The 18,997-nt window shown below is 38.6% G+C and overlaps 4 protein-coding genes across 10 annotated transcripts in view; 2 read left to right on the top strand and 2 right to left on the bottom strand.

Moving 5' to 3' along the window:
- scaper (S-phase cyclin A-associated protein in the ER) overlaps positions 1-791 on the top strand; it is a 54,804-nt gene extending 54,013 nt beyond the window's left edge. For all 3 annotated transcript variants that reach the window (XM_067501318.1, XM_067501316.1, XM_067501317.1), the window contains one exon: positions 79-791. In XM_067501318.1, coding sequence (XP_067357419.1) covers positions 79-176 — 98 coding nt within the window. In that variant the 3' untranslated portion in view covers positions 177-791. The remainder of the gene's footprint in view (positions 1-78) is intronic.
- Positions 554-7,881, bottom strand: isl2a (ISL LIM homeobox 2a). Of its 3 annotated transcripts, none has more exons than XM_067501324.1 (6): positions 6,229-7,881; positions 5,584-5,773; positions 4,975-5,234; positions 4,234-4,520; positions 3,403-3,570; positions 554-2,832 (listed from the first exon to the last, which is right to left on the bottom strand). In XM_067501324.1, the coding sequence occupies exons 1-6, from the start codon at positions 6,578-6,580 to the stop codon at positions 2,716-2,718; spliced, it is 1,374 nt and encodes a 457-aa protein (XP_067357425.1). In that variant the 5' UTR covers positions 6,581-7,881; the 3' UTR covers positions 554-2,715. The 3 variants fall into 3 exon arrangements, with proteins under 3 accessions (XP_067357425.1, XP_067357427.1, XP_067357426.1); XM_067501326.1 differs by having other exon boundaries at positions 5,584-5,882; positions 6,229-6,356; XM_067501325.1 differs by lacking the exon at positions 554-2,832 and adding an exon at positions 2,841-2,975.
- Positions 7,882-8,012: 131 nt separating this feature from the next.
- Positions 8,013-14,436, top strand: etfa (electron transfer flavoprotein subunit alpha). The gene is made up of 12 exons (XM_067501327.1): positions 8,013-8,157; positions 9,111-9,260; positions 9,374-9,455; positions 9,640-9,722; positions 9,912-10,011; positions 10,083-10,193; positions 10,345-10,446; positions 10,676-10,744; positions 10,831-10,913; positions 11,887-11,952; positions 12,288-12,368; positions 14,042-14,436. The coding sequence occupies exons 1-12, from the start codon at positions 8,119-8,121 to the stop codon at positions 14,075-14,077; spliced, it is 1,002 nt and encodes a 333-aa protein (XP_067357428.1). The 5' UTR covers positions 8,013-8,118; the 3' UTR covers positions 14,078-14,436.
- The window catches only part of tmem266 (transmembrane protein 266), a 24,270-nt gene continuing 19,309 nt past the window's right edge, over positions 14,037-18,997 (bottom strand). For 2 of the 3 annotated variants that reach the window (XM_067501319.1, XM_067501321.1), the window contains 4 exons: positions 18,599-18,714; positions 17,724-17,916; positions 16,185-16,247; positions 14,037-16,098 (listed from right to left, as the gene is read on the bottom strand). In XM_067501319.1, the coding sequence (XP_067357420.1) occupies positions 15,464-16,098; positions 16,185-16,247; positions 17,724-17,916; positions 18,599-18,714 (1,007 nt within the window). In that variant the 3' untranslated portion in view covers positions 14,037-15,463. The remainder of the gene's footprint in view (positions 16,099-16,184; positions 16,248-17,723; positions 17,917-18,598; positions 18,715-18,997) is intronic. The other variant, XR_010914179.1, reaches the window with a different exon arrangement.

Below are 18,997 nucleotides of genomic sequence, written 5' to 3'. Positions count from 1 at the left end.
TGGGTCTGTTTTGGTGTGATTGTACTTACAATTTTTTTTAACACCTAGTATAATGTGGTTGTTTCTGTCTGTGCAAAGTTTTCCAGCTGCTGGATTACTGTGAGTTGTCCAACCGCTTTCCAAGAGATCAGTGGGACTCAGCACTGCAGTTTTTTCTGAGTAAACAGGAGGAATGATGGAGTTTTCACACTATCCACAGAAGGCACGAGTACAGCCTAAACACTAATAGAGACTGAGATCTGGTTATGTCTTTTGATATATGTTTTGTTTTCTTCTTTTTCTTTCTTCAGACTGTCAAATGTATAATTGTAGAGCCTTATCATATGTTGCTGCATCTGTTTGAATTTCATGGAAACCATAACGATGTTTCTAAGGAATTTGCACTGTCCTGTTTGGACATTAATTGGTCTTTTCGTTTCTGCTGAGGATAGAGGATCAGTTTTAAAGCCGTGACAACGTAAAGCTGCATAACATATTTATAATGTAATTTGCCAAACATTGTCATTAATACTGTGTTAATTTATTGTATTTTTCTCATTTTTGAACGTGAATGAAAAGAATGTTATCTCTAGTCTTGACTATGCCACTTACTATGCCAAGTTACAGGACCTGCATTGTTGCTCATATGAATTATATTTTTTACGTTCACATTTTTTTCTTTTCTTTATGTTCAGAGACATTTACAAATTAATATAATTTATTGAGCTATTTACCTTGAAGTAAAAAAAAAATAAAATGCCGTTATGTACTGTTCATTAGTTTTGTTCTGAATAAAGTGAACAAATGCAGTGTGACTTGACAAACTTCAATTTGTACTAATATTTCCATCCGTTAAACCGTCATGACCATAGAGAAAGAAGCCATGTACATTCAATCTAGGATTTCATGAAAAATCACACAGAATTTGTAGAAACCAAATTCTATTTCTGAATATATGTTGAAAAATGTTTTTCACAAAGAAGACCTGACTAACAATCATTATAGTGACATTTGAAGACTAGCAGTGACTATCTGCCGAAAGGGAACTTGTCTAGTGCTGATAATTCACATATACATAAAATTGAACAAGGTTTGTGATTGAATGTCCTATTATTACTGCTTCTTATTATGCTGCCTCTGGTTTTGCAGCATTGGGCAGTCATTGTCCTAATTATAAAAGGGCTAAAGCAAAATTGGATGGAAAAAAAATTATTAAGTTTTTATTAATAGTGTATTTGTTTTTAAAAGTTATGCTCTTTATTTTAGGGGTTTTATACTTAGATAACACTGTTCTAATAAACATTTTCTTGCATGCTACTGTTGTCTGTTTCACGCGGGTAAAAGATTAAGTATATCAGCCAAACTTAAAGACTTAACAGGATTTTGAATTTCAACCAGACTCCATTTTCATCACTGATAAAAGCCTCCCCAACAAATTGTTAGGGTGTAGTGTGTCATCTTGACCTGCATGCTCTCGTGTCCAGCGGCTATTTGCCGCTCGGGATTCCTACTGGAATGAAAATAAACTCAAGATACGCCAGGATGCGTCCGCAGGCTGGGAGTCCCTCCTGCGCAGCGCCGCTGCACGTTTCAGTGTATCCTTTGCAGGTGATGCCAGATGCAGATAAGGGGCAGCCGCGGCTTGTGCTCTGTCTAGACTTGTAACTGTGGGCCTCAGGTTGATATGGCACTTGGACATTTGTATAAATAAAGCCAGTTTTTACGGGTATAGTCAAATCTGCCATTAATGTAAGTCCAGGCTACTTGGAGGTCATAATAATATCACTGAACTTCTAGTGCCTTATTCAGTGACCTGTGACAAAAGGGGCGAATGGTTAATAAGCTGTCACTCGTCCCTGATCCGATTGGCTCAGAAACAGTCTAATTATAAGCCGTGTTTCTAATTCTGCTAGAACACTGAGGGTTGTGAGAACAGAGAGGGGGACAGAAAACTCTGGGAGAAAACCTTTGTAAACACGGAATTATCACTGATTTACTACTCGGTGTATTAATATGGGTTTTCATTAGTTATCCGATGAAAACCACAACGGAACGGGCGCTCCTTCAGATATGACCTCGAACTTAACATTCGTCAGGCAACAGAAGCATTTCGAAACATTTACGTTAAAACGAATTTATGTGGTCGACTGTAATAAACGTTACACTGAATGTTTGCGGGAAAAAAGGGTTTTTTCGTGCAACAATCAGTTAGACATGTTTTTATTGATAAGATCGGCTATGTCTGCCCTCATAATAAATAATAATAACTTATTTTTGCAGAGAGAGCGCCAACAATACGCATCTCTATCATCTTTTCATTAATTTACAAGAGTTGATAGTGAATCTTACAAATCATGCACATCTACACAGTATTTTTTTCCTGATAAACATACTGTAAGCATTTATGTTCAGGCGTCCAGTAAAAGCTCACGTGTTTGAATCCCACAAAATATTCTCCGCGGTATGTCCAGTTATTGGCATCATGTAGAAGTCAAGGTGTCCCAAACTTTTACGCCCCGCAAACACAATGTCCATTGACAGTTGCGGGTCCTGCCGAAGTATCCTTGAGCAGGACATTGAGCTAATACCTGGAAATGTAAAGGGAACAGTCAGACATCCGGTCGGGACCCGAATGTATCCAACATAATCCATCCCGATCCTTAATTGTTTTTTTCTCGATTAAATGCCACCGAGGTCTTTGCGCTCTCTGCGGCTCCAGCTGACCTCGGGGGCTCCTCACGTGTCGACAGGACTCGGGACCATACTGTTCGGTGTGTCCGGTAACTGCGACGACAGAGAGGTCACATCACTGCCCGAGGAGTTCCCCAGAGAACCCGATTCAGAGAAAGACACCTGCCGGAAGAAAAGGAGGAGGTCGACTTTAAAAAAAAAAATTAAAAATTAAAAAGTCCAGTAGCCCGTTGGTTCGGATGAATCCCCAGTTAAAGAGATGTCCACATGTTGGCTAAGTGAGGACCAGGAGTAGACTGGGGGACCTCCAGATGGATGAAGAAATAATAGCTGCATTACCTTTTTAAGCCTTTCTATTTAAAACATGTAAAAACACATCATCTCAGCCTTCTTCCCTTAGCCCAGACTACATCAACATATCAAATGAGTCCACGTGTGGAGGGGGCTATGGTTGAAAAAGAGTTTGGCACAAGAAACAGTTTGTTTGCACTTGAATCGTTTGACAATAAAATGTGTCGACAATATTGCATCACAATATTAAGATGGCTATAACTTTATGATTAGTTTATCAAATGATATTGTTTTTGCAGGCCACAATTACTATCATCAAGGGTAATAAGGTTAAACCAGCTAGATCAGTTTCGTGTTGATATCTTTAAATATAAGGCGAATATTTATCTACATATCTTTTATTGTAACAGCAAGTTATTTATTTTGATTTTTTTCCCCTACCAGTTGTTGGAAGGCAGGTTGGTCCAGGTCGCTCTGCAGGGCGAAGTCGCTGAGGGTTTTCCAGGGTGACTGGTAGGTTTGCACCTCCACAGGATTCCCCTGCACGGTGTTGTCGTGCCGGATGGGACTGCCTGCCACCAGAGGTGTGCCTGTCAGACCCTGCAGATTCTGCAGGACCAACGAAAAACACCGTGTTCACCCAAATCTTAGTCCTAATGATGACAAGTTTAAGTCATTTTGATTCCAGGGTGATTAATCAGTAATTATTGACAAACCAGTAGTGGGCGAAAATGCCTAATAAAGGTTGGTAATAAAGTGTCTATGAAAGAGGTATAAAGGTGAAGTGGTTTTAATGGATCGCTCTGACAAATCCTCTGTCGAAATACAAGGACAATATTTCCAAACTATGATTAGTAAAATACAGCAACTGTAAAATCAAACTGGAGCATATGTTGTTGTGTGAGTAAAACCTGTTATTGGTTTCTTTATTTTGCTTTTTATTTAAATTGATAAGTCTAACTGTTATTCATGCTGTGATCCCTTTTAATTATCAGACTATGGTGTGATTACACAATGTGATTTCAGTTAATCGTTTTTATCTCCAGCATTATTTTTTTTGATTATTCCCTTTGTGCAAAGGTATGGAATTTTTCCTGTTTAATATTTAATAATTAATATTTTTCAAACAGGAGGAATTAATCACAAGTTTTGCGTAGAGTCAAAAGAGAAAAGAATAGTTTTATACATAAATGTACAAGGGGCAAGTATCAGGCTAAAAAAAAATACATTTTTCATTTTTACAATTAAATTTTAAAAACATAGGAAACTCACGGTTTTGTCGTTGTGTTGCTGCTGTTGAAGTTGCTTCACCAGGATGGATTTCTTCTTGTCTTTGCAGCGCTTGTTCTGAAACCAGACGCGGATGACCCTGGGGCTGAGGCCGGTCATCTCTACCAGCTGCTCCTTCATCAGGGCATCCGGTCTCGGGTTTGCGTTATAGCAAGTCCGCAGGGTGTGGAGCTGCTTCTCGTTCAGCACCGTCCGGACCCGGGTTGTCTTCTCCGACTGCTTGTGGACGTGGTTCCGGTGATGAGGAGGATGCCGGACCGAAACCGGGTCTGAGCAGAGATGATATTAAAATTGAATTCAATCTATTAATAGATCATAAACTAATGTTTTACATCTACAGCCATTTCCAAAAAATATGGCCTTTAATTGAGCACAGAATTTAGTGTATTTAAATATTAGGATAAAAAATTAGTAGTGCCATCACTTTAGTTTTAGATATGTGTTGGCCCATTCATTCAGTAATAGGCCTACACATACAATGTAAATAGTCATGTCTGACTTTATACTTTATACATGCATTGACATTTTGATTATTTATTTCAAATGCATGCCTCAAAAATTAACAAAAATTAAAAAAGAAACAGAAACAGGCCGGAAGCCTCCTAAAATACATGGGCTATTATTATTATTATAAGAAGAAGAATGATAACATACATAGGTCTACAGACACACATGCTTTTCTAGAAGGATATTTTCGGAATAATAATACATGTTTGAGCCCACCTGAAATGTGCAACGGTCTGGTATGAATGTTTCCCGGGCTGAGCGGGCTTCCTGCAGAGGCCCGCTCCACCAGCAAACTGTGATCCGCCCGACACAGCAGCTCCTCATCCCGCAGGCAGAATTCATCTCCCGGCAGGAGATGTCGACTGCACACCGAGCACCGAAAACACTCCATGTGATACACATTGTCCCGGGCTCTCATCACCAGGTCACTGCTGCAGAAGCCCATGTTGCACTTTGCACATTTGATGCCAAATAACCTGAGGAGAAGCAGTTTTTTATATTTATCGAAGCTGACGTTCATCCAAGTTTATGATCTAATCAAACGAAGCAAAACAGTTCTTTGATCACAGGAAACGATTAAAAACTCGAATGCCTGCAACACAAATTCAGGTCTCCAGTTCATGATGCACATTTTTGCGCAGCTTCGTTCGCACGCTCTCTATTTGACATAAAAAGGGACGATATGATTGTAGGAATATTAATCTAATATTTAATTTAATCTCAGTTTAATCCCACCGCTTTCTCTTCAACAGCCCCGACACTTGCTCTCTCCATTTTAAGAAAGTAAAACTAATCCAAACAGCCGTTGAACTGAAAAAGGCATACCTGGCATAATCTCGTTTACAGTAAGTCTTTCCGTCTCGGACGAAGCAAGTGCAGGTCTCGTCCAGGTACTGGCTGCACTCTGCACACTTGAGGCAGGCTGCATGCCACTCCAGGTCCGGGGAGACTCTCAGGATGTATTGGTCGTGTATCTGACTCCCACAGCCCACACACATTGCGATTCCCGACTTCTCTGTGTGAAGGGGGCGATCCATTAATGCTCCCATTAATGCAACTCTGTGTGCGTTCTTTTAATCCCCGTGGCATCTCCGTTAAACCTCCTTCACTTTAAGGAGAGAATGCTGCGCACGTATCACAACAAACATGTAGGTCCTTCCAAGAATATTACCGAATTATGGCAATGACAGCAAAGGAGCTATAAATATCACCGGTAACCCACGGCACGGGTCACTTGAAACACATGAGTACTATACTACACATACAAAATAAGTTTATATACGGATATGATATGATCATTACGATTTTATTAGGACCAATCGGTTGATCATGACCTAGTGTCAAATTTTTAACATAGTCTCCAGTTTTTAAATTCAAAAGACCAAACGCCGTTTACGATATAGCTTAAAAGAAAAAAGAAAAAGCACCAATAAACCCTCACAAGAATAACACAGCAGAGGAATGTCTTACTTTTTGAATGATCCCCCATATCATCCAAGAAAGAAGTATTGAGCAGGATATCCACCATACAGGAGAAATAGCCCAGTGCAAGCCGACAGATGAAGTTGAGGAGCGGCAGAGGAGACCGTCCCGTCCCTGGCTGGATGATAAACTTGTATTCCTCCACCGAGAGGTGGAGAGAAAACAAAGATCCTCGACCAGTGACGTCTGCAAACCTGGACCTCTGTGGGTCCGGGAAGACTGTGCCATGCAAATCTTCTCCCAGACCCCTGCTCTTTTTTTCTATTGGCTTCTTCGACTGCCTGTGAGGGAAGGTGTTTTTTGTTGAGTATTTTTTTGTCCCACAACACTGGCTGCCCATCTCGCGTTCTTGGGTGAAAGCATTTGCCCTGAGAGTTTCTGCTTTTGTAGTAATTTATTTTTTGGTGTAACGTTTCCTTAATATTTATTGCTTCACGTGTCCTTATCGGTACAATCAGGAATTGCTGTGTGATTTGTTTTCTTGTAAATACACCATATCATTTGGTTTTCATCCTAAACAAAGTGCTGGAAATGTGACAAGACAAAACACTGGGAAAACAAAACTACCTCTCTTTACCTTTGTTACGTTTCGTTGTATTATTATTATTGTTGTTGTAATTGTTGTGCTGTGTAATCTGGTGATCCACTGTATAATGAACACTATACATTTTCTATAATTAACAATAGCTTCTCCCTAGTATGTGTTATTACTGTGAGAGCCCTCTACTGGATGATATATAGCCCACTTTATAGTTTTGACGTATTTGTACTTTGCTGGAGTATTTACATTTCATGTTACTTCATATTTTTAATACACAACGATTCAGATGTTTTCATTTATTTACTACTACTATTTACTACTTTTTTCAGATGCGTAAGTCAAAATTGAATCAAACAATGCACGACGATGTATTATTTGTGGCAGCCCCTGTACTTAAAAACACTGTCAGTCACTGTCACTGAAAAACTACTATGTGCTTGGATGTGAAATCAGTATGTAAACCACAAAGATGCGTGAAGGAACACAGTTTGAGGGTTAGGAGGTTTGTGAAGTATCATATGTAGGTTTTCCAGAACTTTTTAAAAAATCATGTAAGGAGCAAGACGCCCACCTGGGTTATCTTGTCGCAGATGCCTCCAAGTATCTATGTAATTATTAGACAACAGTGCTTTTTTTGTTTGCATACCTTTTCAAATGTCATATTTACTGCTTAATAAATATATATGCTAATATTATACAGCTAACAAGTGTTAGCTTGTGTGTAGTGTGTAAAATCAGCTCCATCTTTACAGGATGCAAGTCTCTAGTATAATGCAGATTTTTGTCCTTAAAATTTTTGATTAATTACTAGATTTCTTTACCCCATTTTTAACATTTTGAAAGTTGGCCAAACTACTCTTGACTAAACTTGCACATTTGTGGTATCAGCTGCACAAGGTCCATATAATACAATGTTTTGAGTGTTGTTTGTGCTGAATTATAGAGCATTGTACGTGGTACGTGGTATGTTTGTACTTGTAGAGTATTTTAATCGACCACTTCTGCACAATAAAATCAGTACAGGTTATTTTTATTTTGCTATTTTTGCAGTTATATTACTGGATTTTGACCTATACTGACTATTAAAAATATTCTCCTATCCACAAATGTTTTTACTTAATAAAGTTTTTATCAAATTTAGTTAAATATTAATATTGTGTGGAAACTATGGGACAATAAAGTAAGCGTTTTTCTCTCTTTGCCTTTAACTGTCTGGTGGGGTGAGGGGTTAACCGGAAGTTAGTTTGTCTCGCGAGAGCTCGTCGGAAACGTGAAATGACCTTTGGCACAGTTTTGTTATTGCAGCGGTGAGGAGCAATCGGTCGATTTGGTCCAAGATGAACAGGGCCTTTAATAAAACGACCCTCAAACATTTGGTAAGGGTTTTATTGTTTTAATTTAACAGCGTGCATAGATATTGTACCGTTATTGTGTTATCGCCGACTTAAAGTTAGAATTACCTTAGTAGTGTCCCTGGTTTTTGCAGCTGATAGCTCACCAGCTAATTCAGACGCAGCAGGCTAAGTCGCGCTGCTTTGACTTGGTGTAATTTTGTATTAGCACGTCTGACAGTGTTGGTTGAGTTCTGCCACGATCAATTCTGGCATTAAATGTATATAAAAACTGTGGTTCAGCTGGAATATAAGTTAACAGTTTCTTTTTTTGCGCTGAAGCTATCTTAGCATAGTTAGCCTGCTTTTTAACCCTAATACATTAAACAAGTTATTCAAGTGTAATATTTTAACCAAAAGCATTTAATCTTATCTGAGACGTGTTGTATGGTTATATCATATGTATGTATGTATGTATGAATGATATATATATATATATATATATATATATATATATATATATATATATATATATATATATATATAGTAATTGACTATCAGTGTTGAAGTTAACAGCTACACCGTTTGCAGATTGGAGACAACATGGACAGACTGCTTTTGAATGGCTGTGTACAAGTTGTAAAACATACAAACTAAAACCTAGATGAATACTAAAGTGATTAATGCAGTAATTAAATTACAATAACAACGCCAAAATCAATTTACCCTCCTTACTGTAATGGTTAATTTTCATCTACCACAGAGAAAAGAACCAAACATCACTGTATCTGTATGGTACCTGTTAAATTACTATATATCTGTTTTTATATCTGTTTTTGTTTTAACTACATTTGTACTCAAGCCATTTCCCCTGTACATGTATAAAATGTATTAACTATAACCAAATTAGAAATGGAGATAATGAAACAAGAGATTCAGGTATAATCAAACATTCTAGTATTGTTGTATACTGAGATGTGGACTTTTTCTCCAAACAGACGGGTTTTTTTCGAAGGTTTCAGAGCACCCTGGTGGTTGCAGAACACAATAATGATAAGTTGACTCCTATTACGCTCAATGCAATTACTGCTGCCAGTAAGCTGGGTGGAGAAGTGTCTTGTCTGGTTGCGGGAACGAACTGTGCAAAGGTATGCAAGGCTTTTGAGAGTATTTTATTTGTGTATGTTAGACAGTCAAAGATAAAGAAACAATTGAAGGTCACCATTAAACTCGCATAAAAGGTTTTTTGTTTTTTTTTCAGGTTGTGGAACAGGTAAGCAAAATCCAAGGTGTGAAGAAAGTTTTGGTCGCTCAACATGACTCTTACAAAGGTGCCCTTCCAGGTATGTACCCTTTGTTCACAGACCCCATTTGTGTGTATGTGTGTTTCAGTCGCATCTGTTGACAGCTGGAGGATTTGCTGAAGCACATCTTGACCTTAGATTGAATATTGCTTTTTTTAAAAAATGTCCTTACGTCTATTCTGTGTAGAACTGGTCCCACTTACTATCATTTTCTTTTTGGCAGAGGAGTTGACTCCACTCATCCTGGCAACACAAAAACAGTTTAACTTCACCCACATCTGTGCTGGTGCATCTGCATTTGGGAAGGTAACACAGAATTGATCCATGTATGATTTGAATTTAAATATTTTAAAATAGCTAGTGCCAGGTTCCTATTTTTGTTATATATGTTGTATACTTGCTTACACCAGGTCTAAAGAATTTCTTCTCTTCATTTTTTAAATGTATAAACATGATTGATACATATTTCTCAGCATATGCACAATGTATTTGCAGAACCTGCTTCCCAGAGTGGCTGCTAAGTTGGATGTTGCTCCAATTTCAGAAATTATTGAGATCAAATCTCCAGATACTTTTGTCAGAACCATTTATGCAGGTAATTATTTTATTCTGATATTAAGTTGATGGCTTCAGATTATTTTATTTTTAATATTTGAATTTTTATAGGAAATGCTCTCAGCACAGTAAAATGTAATGAGGCGATTAAGGTCTTCACTGTCAGAGGGACATCCTTTGAAGCAGCTCCAACAGAAGGGGGAAGTGCCGCATCAGAAAATGGTACATTCTAAAAAGCACACATTCACATATCTCTCTCGATAGATAGATAGATGGAGGGGTGGGTGTGTGTGTATGTGTTAGTGTGTCTTTACCAACCCCATCTGTCTTAGATTTCTTTCTTGCTTGTCATTGATGATCATCTAATCTGCAGTGGCTCCTCCTTCTCCCACTGGAGTTTCTGAGTGGCTGGAACAGAACCTGACAAAGAGCGACCGTCCAGAGTTGACAAGTGCTAAGGTTGTGATATCAGGAGGTATGAGTCAACTGTTTGTCTTTTTTTTGTCACCAAAGGATGAATTTGAAACCTACATTGTGGATAGCTGGAAAATTAAATGCATTTGTTTGCAGACCTTTTTATTTTCTGTGTTTTTAAGCATTACATAAGTTGAACTTAATATTGTATAGCTAGAAGTATGAATACAACTGTTTGGAGCTTTAGCAGTAATGTAAATTTAAATGATTTTTTTTTTTTTTTCTCTTAGGAAGGGGGTTGAAGAGTGGAGAAAACTTCAAGCTGCTTTATGACCTTGCTGACAAGCTGAACGCTGCAGGTAATATTCGAACATAATTTGTCATTTATTCTCTGTATGCTTGTTTTTCTTTGCTTATTAAACTTTTTTTTAATAAATTTTTTTAGTTGGTGCATCACGAGCTGCAGTGGATGCTGGGTTTGTACCTAACGACATGCAGGTTGGACAAACGGGCAAGATTGTAGCACCGGTAAATCTTTGTTTTCTTAAGTGTTTTTTTGCATTTACTTCACTTTAATTTTTTAGGAAAATACAATTCAAAAACCCCTTTACAAGTAGACAACACTCCATTGCTGTGCCACTGTACATGTATACATTTTAGCCTTTACACACTTTGCTCATTCAGTGTGATATGAGTGTCTGCTCTGCCCTTTTAAAAAGGTTAACTTCCCATTATGTGATTTAGCCAGGTTGCCCCAGCTGTGATTATCCACACATTAGGCTCTGCAAAATGTACTTGATGGCACATTTAGAACCCTAAACGGTTTAGCTGATCCATTCAAGCAGAGTGTGGTGGACGTCTAGTCAGAGCCTCAGAACAGGCCAGACTTTCCAAATTAAATTTTCCAAATGTTATGACGAGCTTGTTAGATTTAGCTAAGTTAATTAAATAGAATTTAAATCTATTCTTCTCTCCCACCATATCAATCTAAAAATGTGCGTGTGTATTCAGTGAAATGAAAGGTTTACATTATGGTCACACGTGTGCATATACGATAAAATCTTTTAAAAGAAAGGCTTTTCTGTGTTAAGTTTACTTGTTCTCCCTGTAGTTGCATGGGTTTTCTGTGGGTACTCTGGTTTTCTCCCACAGTCCATTGGAATACAGGTTAGGTTAATTGATGACTCTAAAGGTGTGAGTGTGAATAGATGTCTGTCTGTGTATGTCTCTGTGGTCCCTGATCTGTTTCTTTTAAACCAATAAATAAGCACTGACATATTTATATTGCAGTACATTAAGAATACAGTAAGAAGCACAGTTGGTTTTTCCAGCACGCTTAGTGAGATGCAGTTATGGCCCTCTAGGACACGCTGATAGATTACACAGCTGTGGTCTATACAACATCGAGCTGCTCTGCTGTATTGTTGTTCTGAGTTGTACCTTTTCCAAGGGCCCAAAAGTACACTTATTATTAATTTTACTATCTCTTATTTATGTCCAGGAATTGTACATTGCTGTTGGTATCTCTGGAGCCATTCAACACCTGGCTGGAATGAAAGATAGTAAGGTAAAGTCACTCGGGGCAAGGTTTTTACCATATTTCCTTTTTTTTTTTCTCTCTACCTTTTCAATGTGTTATTAAACTTCAGACAAAACAGACTAAAAATTGACACTTAGTTATGTGGATTTTATGAAAACTGCTGATGCCAAGTATCCTTCGCTCTCTTTAGTTTACTTAGACATTTGGCCGTGATTGCAAAATCAGTTGTTTCCTTGAAACAAAGAAATGAAGAAAGAAAATGCAAGGGACTGCATGCACGCATTCCCTTTAGTGGACAAAGTTTGATAAGCATTTTGTTGATTATTCATCTGTATTAAAGGCATGATCTTTTTTTTATGCAGACTATTGTAGCTATTAACAAGGACCCAGAAGCCCCCATTTTCCAGGTGGCTGACTATGGCTTGGTTGCTGATCTTTTTAAGGTGAGTGTCTGGGACTGATATTTCAACTAATGTTATTAGGATCATAAATTGGAAATCATGCAAGCAGGGACATCTTTACATTCAGCACCTTCTACTGGACGTCCAATTTATGTTTAGATAGAGGTAAATCCAAATTAACAGAATATATCATTTTGCATTCTCGCTGATAAATTTAGCAAGATGCTTTATTCCATCTAATGACCTAATGGAAATGTGCAACTGTTGCATTAAGTTGTTGAATTAATCAGTGGATTTGTGGCTGGGGCTTGCTACTGAGAGAGAAACGCATTAGCATCTCAAAAGACAAAAAAAAATAAGTAGTTATGTGAAAAGGTTTCTTGAGGTTTGATTTCACTTTCTACTTGCCAGACCTTTTTGAGGCCAGAGTGTTGGCACAACTAACACTGGAATCCAGTACTGAGTCTAAAAGGCTAGTAGGTTGTATTTTCATTTATTCCCTGTTGCTCATGTTTTATGTAGCCCCTCAGCACCACATGAGTAGCCCAGGTGCCGACAAACTCTGATAGCTAGTGGCAGCAGAGTTCTGACTTGCTGGGTAAGATAATTTTACTTGTGGTGACTCCTCAGAAAGCTGATTGTAATGGATGGACTTTCTGCCTTCTCCCTAAATGAATAGTTAATAACAATGACCAGTGACTGTTATTTTTGGCGGTCAATATTTTAAAGTGGCTCAATTCACAATTAAGATTTGAGAAAGGAGATTTAAATAGTTTTGTTCATATTTATGAAAAAAAGGCTTTTGTCTACACACTTCACTACACAACTATTAGCATATGTCATTTGGATTTATCAACCATGTCTGTATTCTTTCCATCTGCTGTGGCCATAAATGTTTTATGAAATACCATGAAGGTGTAAATGACAGGATAGCAAGCATCATATTCAACTTGAGCCTGACATATTTAAAATAGCTGCAGCAGTTAATAATAATTCCAAACACAAAACTGTTTATGATGAATGCTTTCCATGGTGTATTTATGTTTAGTTAGCAAGTGATTAAAGAATAACTTCAGTGGTTTTCAACAATACCCATACAGACACTTAAAAACAATTGTCTCTAGGTCAGCTAATTTGTCTTTAATGTAGCTCTCCGTTGTCCAAAATAATTAATAAAAACACATTATTCAGACACTGGTCCACTGGGTGACACGTTTAATCTAAAAGATTTCGTCAGGAGTTAAGGGATGAATCCTCCAATTGCTCTTAATTGCTATTATTTCACCAGAGATCTCTCACGTGCACAGTTGGATCTTGCCTTAGATCTCTATAAAAATGGATGCAGAGTATCTGGTGTAATCTAAAATTTCTTGAACATGCGTTATGGAATGAGGCATAGATTAGCGATTTGTCTGGATGATGTTTTTAAATTGGTTTAAGACAACGGAAATCTATGGTACCGACAAACAAGCTTATCCAGGTTCTAATACTGACAGACATTACCTAAGGGGCATATCAGCAAAGACAATTCATTGTCAAAAATTGGATTAATTTAGAAAATGATTGAAAGTTTCTTTAAAAGTACACTGCCACTATTCCATGCATGCTGTTTTTTTCTAAATTTGGACAAAATATTGTTTTAGTTTTGACCCTTCAAAACACCATTGTAAAATTCAGATGAAATATTTTTAAGCTCTGAATGGTTTTCTCTTCAGGCTGTCCCTGAGATGACTGCAGCACTGGGCAAGTGAGGGGAAACCAAGCCCCACCAACCCGATCACAGAAAGTTTCAGTGTGACCACAGGAACCCACAGCATTGACGCGTCAGAAGCCATGAGCATACATGTGCTGAAAACACGTCATCAACATCTGTCTGACTGGCATCAGAACATTTTACATCTGCTATGAACAAAATAGGTTGTACTTACCTGTGGCTGGACGTTTTCTATGCCTCCAGCAGTACATGTGCTGTTATGTGTAATGGAGTTTTGGGTAAGGTCTTCCCTGGGAATGCTTCACTTGTCTGTAGACTTATTTAACAGTTGTCTGTACAACCTAGCTGTTGATGGTAACACTGAGGAAATCTAATAAAATGACAACTAATAATTTTGCCATGTTTCCATTTATTGGGTTCAGTCAGCAATGCCGTCTTTCCATGATCAAGATAGAAAATGCCTGTTGACATTATAATAAACAGGGTTAGTTTGTGATATTTGACTAGCAAATCTTGAAGGCTCATGCTATACTTCAATATTTTATTGTAGCTCCACTTCAGGTGTTTGGCTGTGATATAATGATCAAGCCTGAAATATTTACACAACTTTCAACATTAAAAGTACTATTTTAGGTAGTATTTTAGACCCAGAAGACATGAAATCTATCATGTGCAGGTAGATTTGCAATAATTTTAGTGCATGAAGGTCATGCTGCAAAATCTCATTAAACACTGACTGAACACTGGGTTTGGTCAGCTTCCAGTCATGGCACCTGGGTAAAAACTCAGTCACTTAACTCACATACCAATCAAATGTTTCTGCATTCTTTCCACTCATAGAATAGAGATAAAAATGTTAACATTGCTAATATAGAAAGATGAGATTAGAAAGAAGTTGAAACTGTACCCAGCAGCTGTCTGTCAAAGAAGACCTTTCTTTGTGAGCTTGTAGACACTAGACTGACTAGCACAACAGCTGACACACCTGCGCCTGTGAAACAGCTTTACAGCTTAGAGGAACTGATGGGAGTTTGAGACTCCTCATTAGCCCAGCAACTCCAGTTCCTACAACGTGTATCAGAGGAACTAAGCTCAGCACAATGTCTTCACTGATGTTACTCCTATAAAACCACACGACTTGAGCCCTGTTGCTGGGTTCTTTTGGTAAAATTTTCTTAAAATTCAAAAGGTTTTTTGTACGTTAATTCCTGATAAGTAGTGTGTGTGAATCTGTCTCCTTTTGTCTACTGTGCCGTCTGTTTGTGCTGCTCTGGCAAGTTCTTCCCCTCAGTTCCAACAGTACAAAGAGGATGGCAGAAACATAGTTTATGCGCCAGTGGCTCCTGACAACACAGGAGTTGAGTAGAGCATTCATTTTTGTGGTTGATTTGAAGAATTGTGACCTTCCACATGTCTGGCAGTCTTATGTCTCTGACACACGGTTGACTGGGGCGTCTACTGGCTCCATCATCCTGTACTTCTCATCTAGAAAAGGCTCGTTGCCCTGCAGATGAATGATTGGCTTTGAGTGGAGCCCAACTCGACTCTCCTGATTCCTCTTATTATAGATGTTGACCCTGTGCTCCAGCTCTGGACTTGTTTTGGTGGAACCTGCTGGACTTGGTGGTTTAAGGTTGACGGGGTCCAGGCCCTTCTGGGTGAGACAGGATTCCTCAGTCAGAGAGGAGAGCAGCTCCTGCACCACAGCGCTGGGACTCCCTCGAGGTTGAGTGCCCAGCGCAAGAGGGCTGCTGTAGGGTGGAGGGTAGCAACGTTGATCACTGTAGTCTGTGGAGGTGGAAGCCTCACGCACAGTGGAGCTGCAGTCTGTGGTGGAGCCCAGCGTGTGGCTGCTGATGCTGTGTTGGCGTGCGCTAAAGCTAGTGCGGGACACTGTTGTGGAGGCTTCGCTGACCGAGCTGCCAGTCCGCTGCAAACGGCTGGACAGCGCTGCGTCAGCGCTCACCAAAGAGGAGGGAAGCTGGCTGGGGTTGTTAGGCAGGTGCACGTCTATGGCTGCTGTGGTGATGACGCGTGCAGGGTCCGGGATCCCCATATCTAAAAGAACACATAATGTAATAATCTGCATTGACATTTTCATGGTTGTACCTGGGTTGCAGAAGAGGATTTTTGCTGCTGCTCACCACTGCTTGGCTCACTGTAGTACTGGCTAATGTAGTTGTTCATGTCATCTTGGCCGTTGTGATCTGAAGTAGATGAAAAATGGTCAAACAATGTCCTTCTGAGTCAGAAAAACACTGAATCCAGTAAGAATGTGTAAGTTAATCAGAGGTATTTTACAAAACAGGCTACTTTAGATTCCATAAAATCTGAAAACAGATAGTAGAGAGCAATACTGTAGAATGCTATGGTAATTCTCCTTTTTAGGATTTAAAAGCCGTATATACAATTAATAAATATTGTTTATAATAAATTTAATATTTAAGCACACACAAATATATTAAAGTATTTGTCAACAATTTGAAAGGTCCTGTGGGCATGGAGGCCAGTGTAAACACATAACAAATGATAATAAAGTAAAAGGCAGCTGCTATAAAATAAAATCTTTTTATAGAAATTGCAATGGCTGACAAACCATATAGTAATGATATGCTAAAAATGCCCTTAGTGTTTTACAAAGCTTAGAAATGTTAATCAGTGTAATTCATCTGTAATCTATTCATTCAATGTACTAGATGTTTATTTGCTGCTTATAAATACTAAATAACAGGAAAAAGAAAAGGGGTAGCTCATAAGGCCCTAGTGCAACTAACTACATTTTTAAAATTGTAAAAAAATGGCAGAATTGATCCAGAACCCAGAAAAGAGTTTTGCTGAAAAAAATTACTTGAACAACCAATGTTCGTTTATCTACTAATAGATTAATCAACAAAGTGTTTTGGCACTACTTGAATGAGCAGCGTTTCACAGGTTCTAAATCAATCCAAATGTGTTTCTCTTAAGTGCCTTCCAAGGTCCCAGAGGACTGTTAAATAGCTACATTCATTTATGTTTGGGCTTCACATATTTATGTTATGAATGTCCCAAGAGGGGCCACTTATTGTTGAGCCTAAAATGTGACAGGGATCATCTCCAAATGATCAATACCACATGAGTGCATGAGGAGTATGTCCAATCATAAGGATGTCTCCCATACATCTGGCTCAGACTCACACTATGATTTATAGCTTTGATAAAGGAAAAACCTCAGTGTTTTGAGCCCTGACAGCCCTTTGATGCTTTATGTCCTGTAACTTATGACCTGTCACTGTGTGAAAGGTTTATAGTCCATCTAGGCTGTAGCACCAGAATTTTGATGTGGACTGTGAGATGAATGTTTTTGAAGAGAGGACGACAGTGTGTTTAAGATGTTCTATATTAACACTGCTCTGCAAAATTGGGAATGGAAAAATCAAATGCACTGTTTGCAGATGTGCTTTTTGGTATGATTTTTTTTCAACGTTATTTTAATTTTAACGTTTTAGTTGCTTTCAGTAACCAGAAAAAGCTCCTAGAAACCCTGCAGCCCATGTTAAATGTGTGCAGTGTGGCTTCTTGGGATGAGTAAGGATTCCTTATTCAACCCCTTTAAACACTCGTGAGTGAGTGTTTCCATAGAAAACCCAGACTGATCAGTGAGATTTGCCTATAATACAACAGAATTGGGTGTTCTAGAAGGTTACCTGTGGGCCCCCCAGTCTCCCTAGCTTTAGATGGCCCAAGATGCTCAGAGGTCCCACGGGCCAGTCCGTCCACCTCCTGGAAACTGCTGTTCTGTTTACCCCACATATGGTGGATCTGCATGGCTGCTTCACGCTCTGCTACCAGGTCCAGGTCTTGCTGGGCCAGGTGGGCCCTCAGCTGCCTTATCTCAAACTTGGAGAAAAGAGGAATAAATGATGGAGTAATCTGGCATGGTCTGGGAATTTCCCATTGGATAATAATGGTATCAAAAAGTAAGTAAGTCAGTAAGCAAGTATTGTATGTATGTATGTTTCTATAAAACTCTTGTTTTCCTTCAGGCTTTCAAAGTAAATGAATAGGACAAATAAACTGTAACATTCAATCCTGAATTGCTTACATCACAGCTGACTGACTGTACGTGTATAGTACCAGTGTGCATATGACAAACTGCCCACGTCCAGTGTCTCTAAAACTTCCTACATCATTCTCAGATGCACAGTAGACACTGTTTAGTTTGAAATCTGAGAAATATAGAGCACTCAGCACTCATAGATGGTATTACAAAGTTAGCTTAAGTTTTAGCAGGGTAGTACAACATAAAAACACTAAAAGAACCATGATTATCACATTTTTAAGAAGCCAATAGATTTCCTTGGGATAATGGACAGTGCTGGATATCTGATATCCACAAGACTATTGTAAAAGGTCTGTAGTGATAACATGGATTCAATTTTATAATGTCTATTCTGCCTTTTCAGATGTAAGGATGTATTATTTTCATTGCACTTTGCTTCCCTCTGCTGGCTACATGCAAAAAATAAAAAATAAACCCCACACATTGTATAGTGTAAGTTAGACAGGTAAGAGGACATACTGCCTGTTCCTGACAGATCTGGGTGAGACGGTCAAGCTGCTCATCCCTCACCACCTTGGCCTTCTCATACTGCTGGATCTCCAGCTCCATTTCCACCTTCACTTGCAGCACATATGCTAGAAAAACACGGCACATTAAAATCACTTTTCCTTCAAACGAGTTTTCTACATTGTATATTATTTGTACATGCTCGAGTTTAAACTTGCTCTAAAAATGTAAAACCACAAGGGGGAGCAACAGAGTTACTATTCTCAATAAATAAAATGCCCTGAATGCACCTGTATGATAAAATATTGTTTTATGCCACAGTTATTGTGTGAACATTCATTATAACAACCCCACAGTACCATCATTTCTGGTGACCTGACAGCAAAGGACAGGACACAGGGGACAGGCAGC

Source organism: Channa argus, chromosome 4 (genome assembly GCF_033026475.1).
Source record: "Channa argus isolate prfri chromosome 4, Channa argus male v1.0, whole genome shotgun sequence".
Lineage (NCBI taxonomy): Eukaryota > Metazoa > Chordata > Actinopteri > Anabantiformes > Channidae > Channa > Channa argus.
The sequence above is the reverse complement of the archived record's forward strand: the minus strand, read 5'-3'. Positions and strand labels throughout refer to the sequence as shown.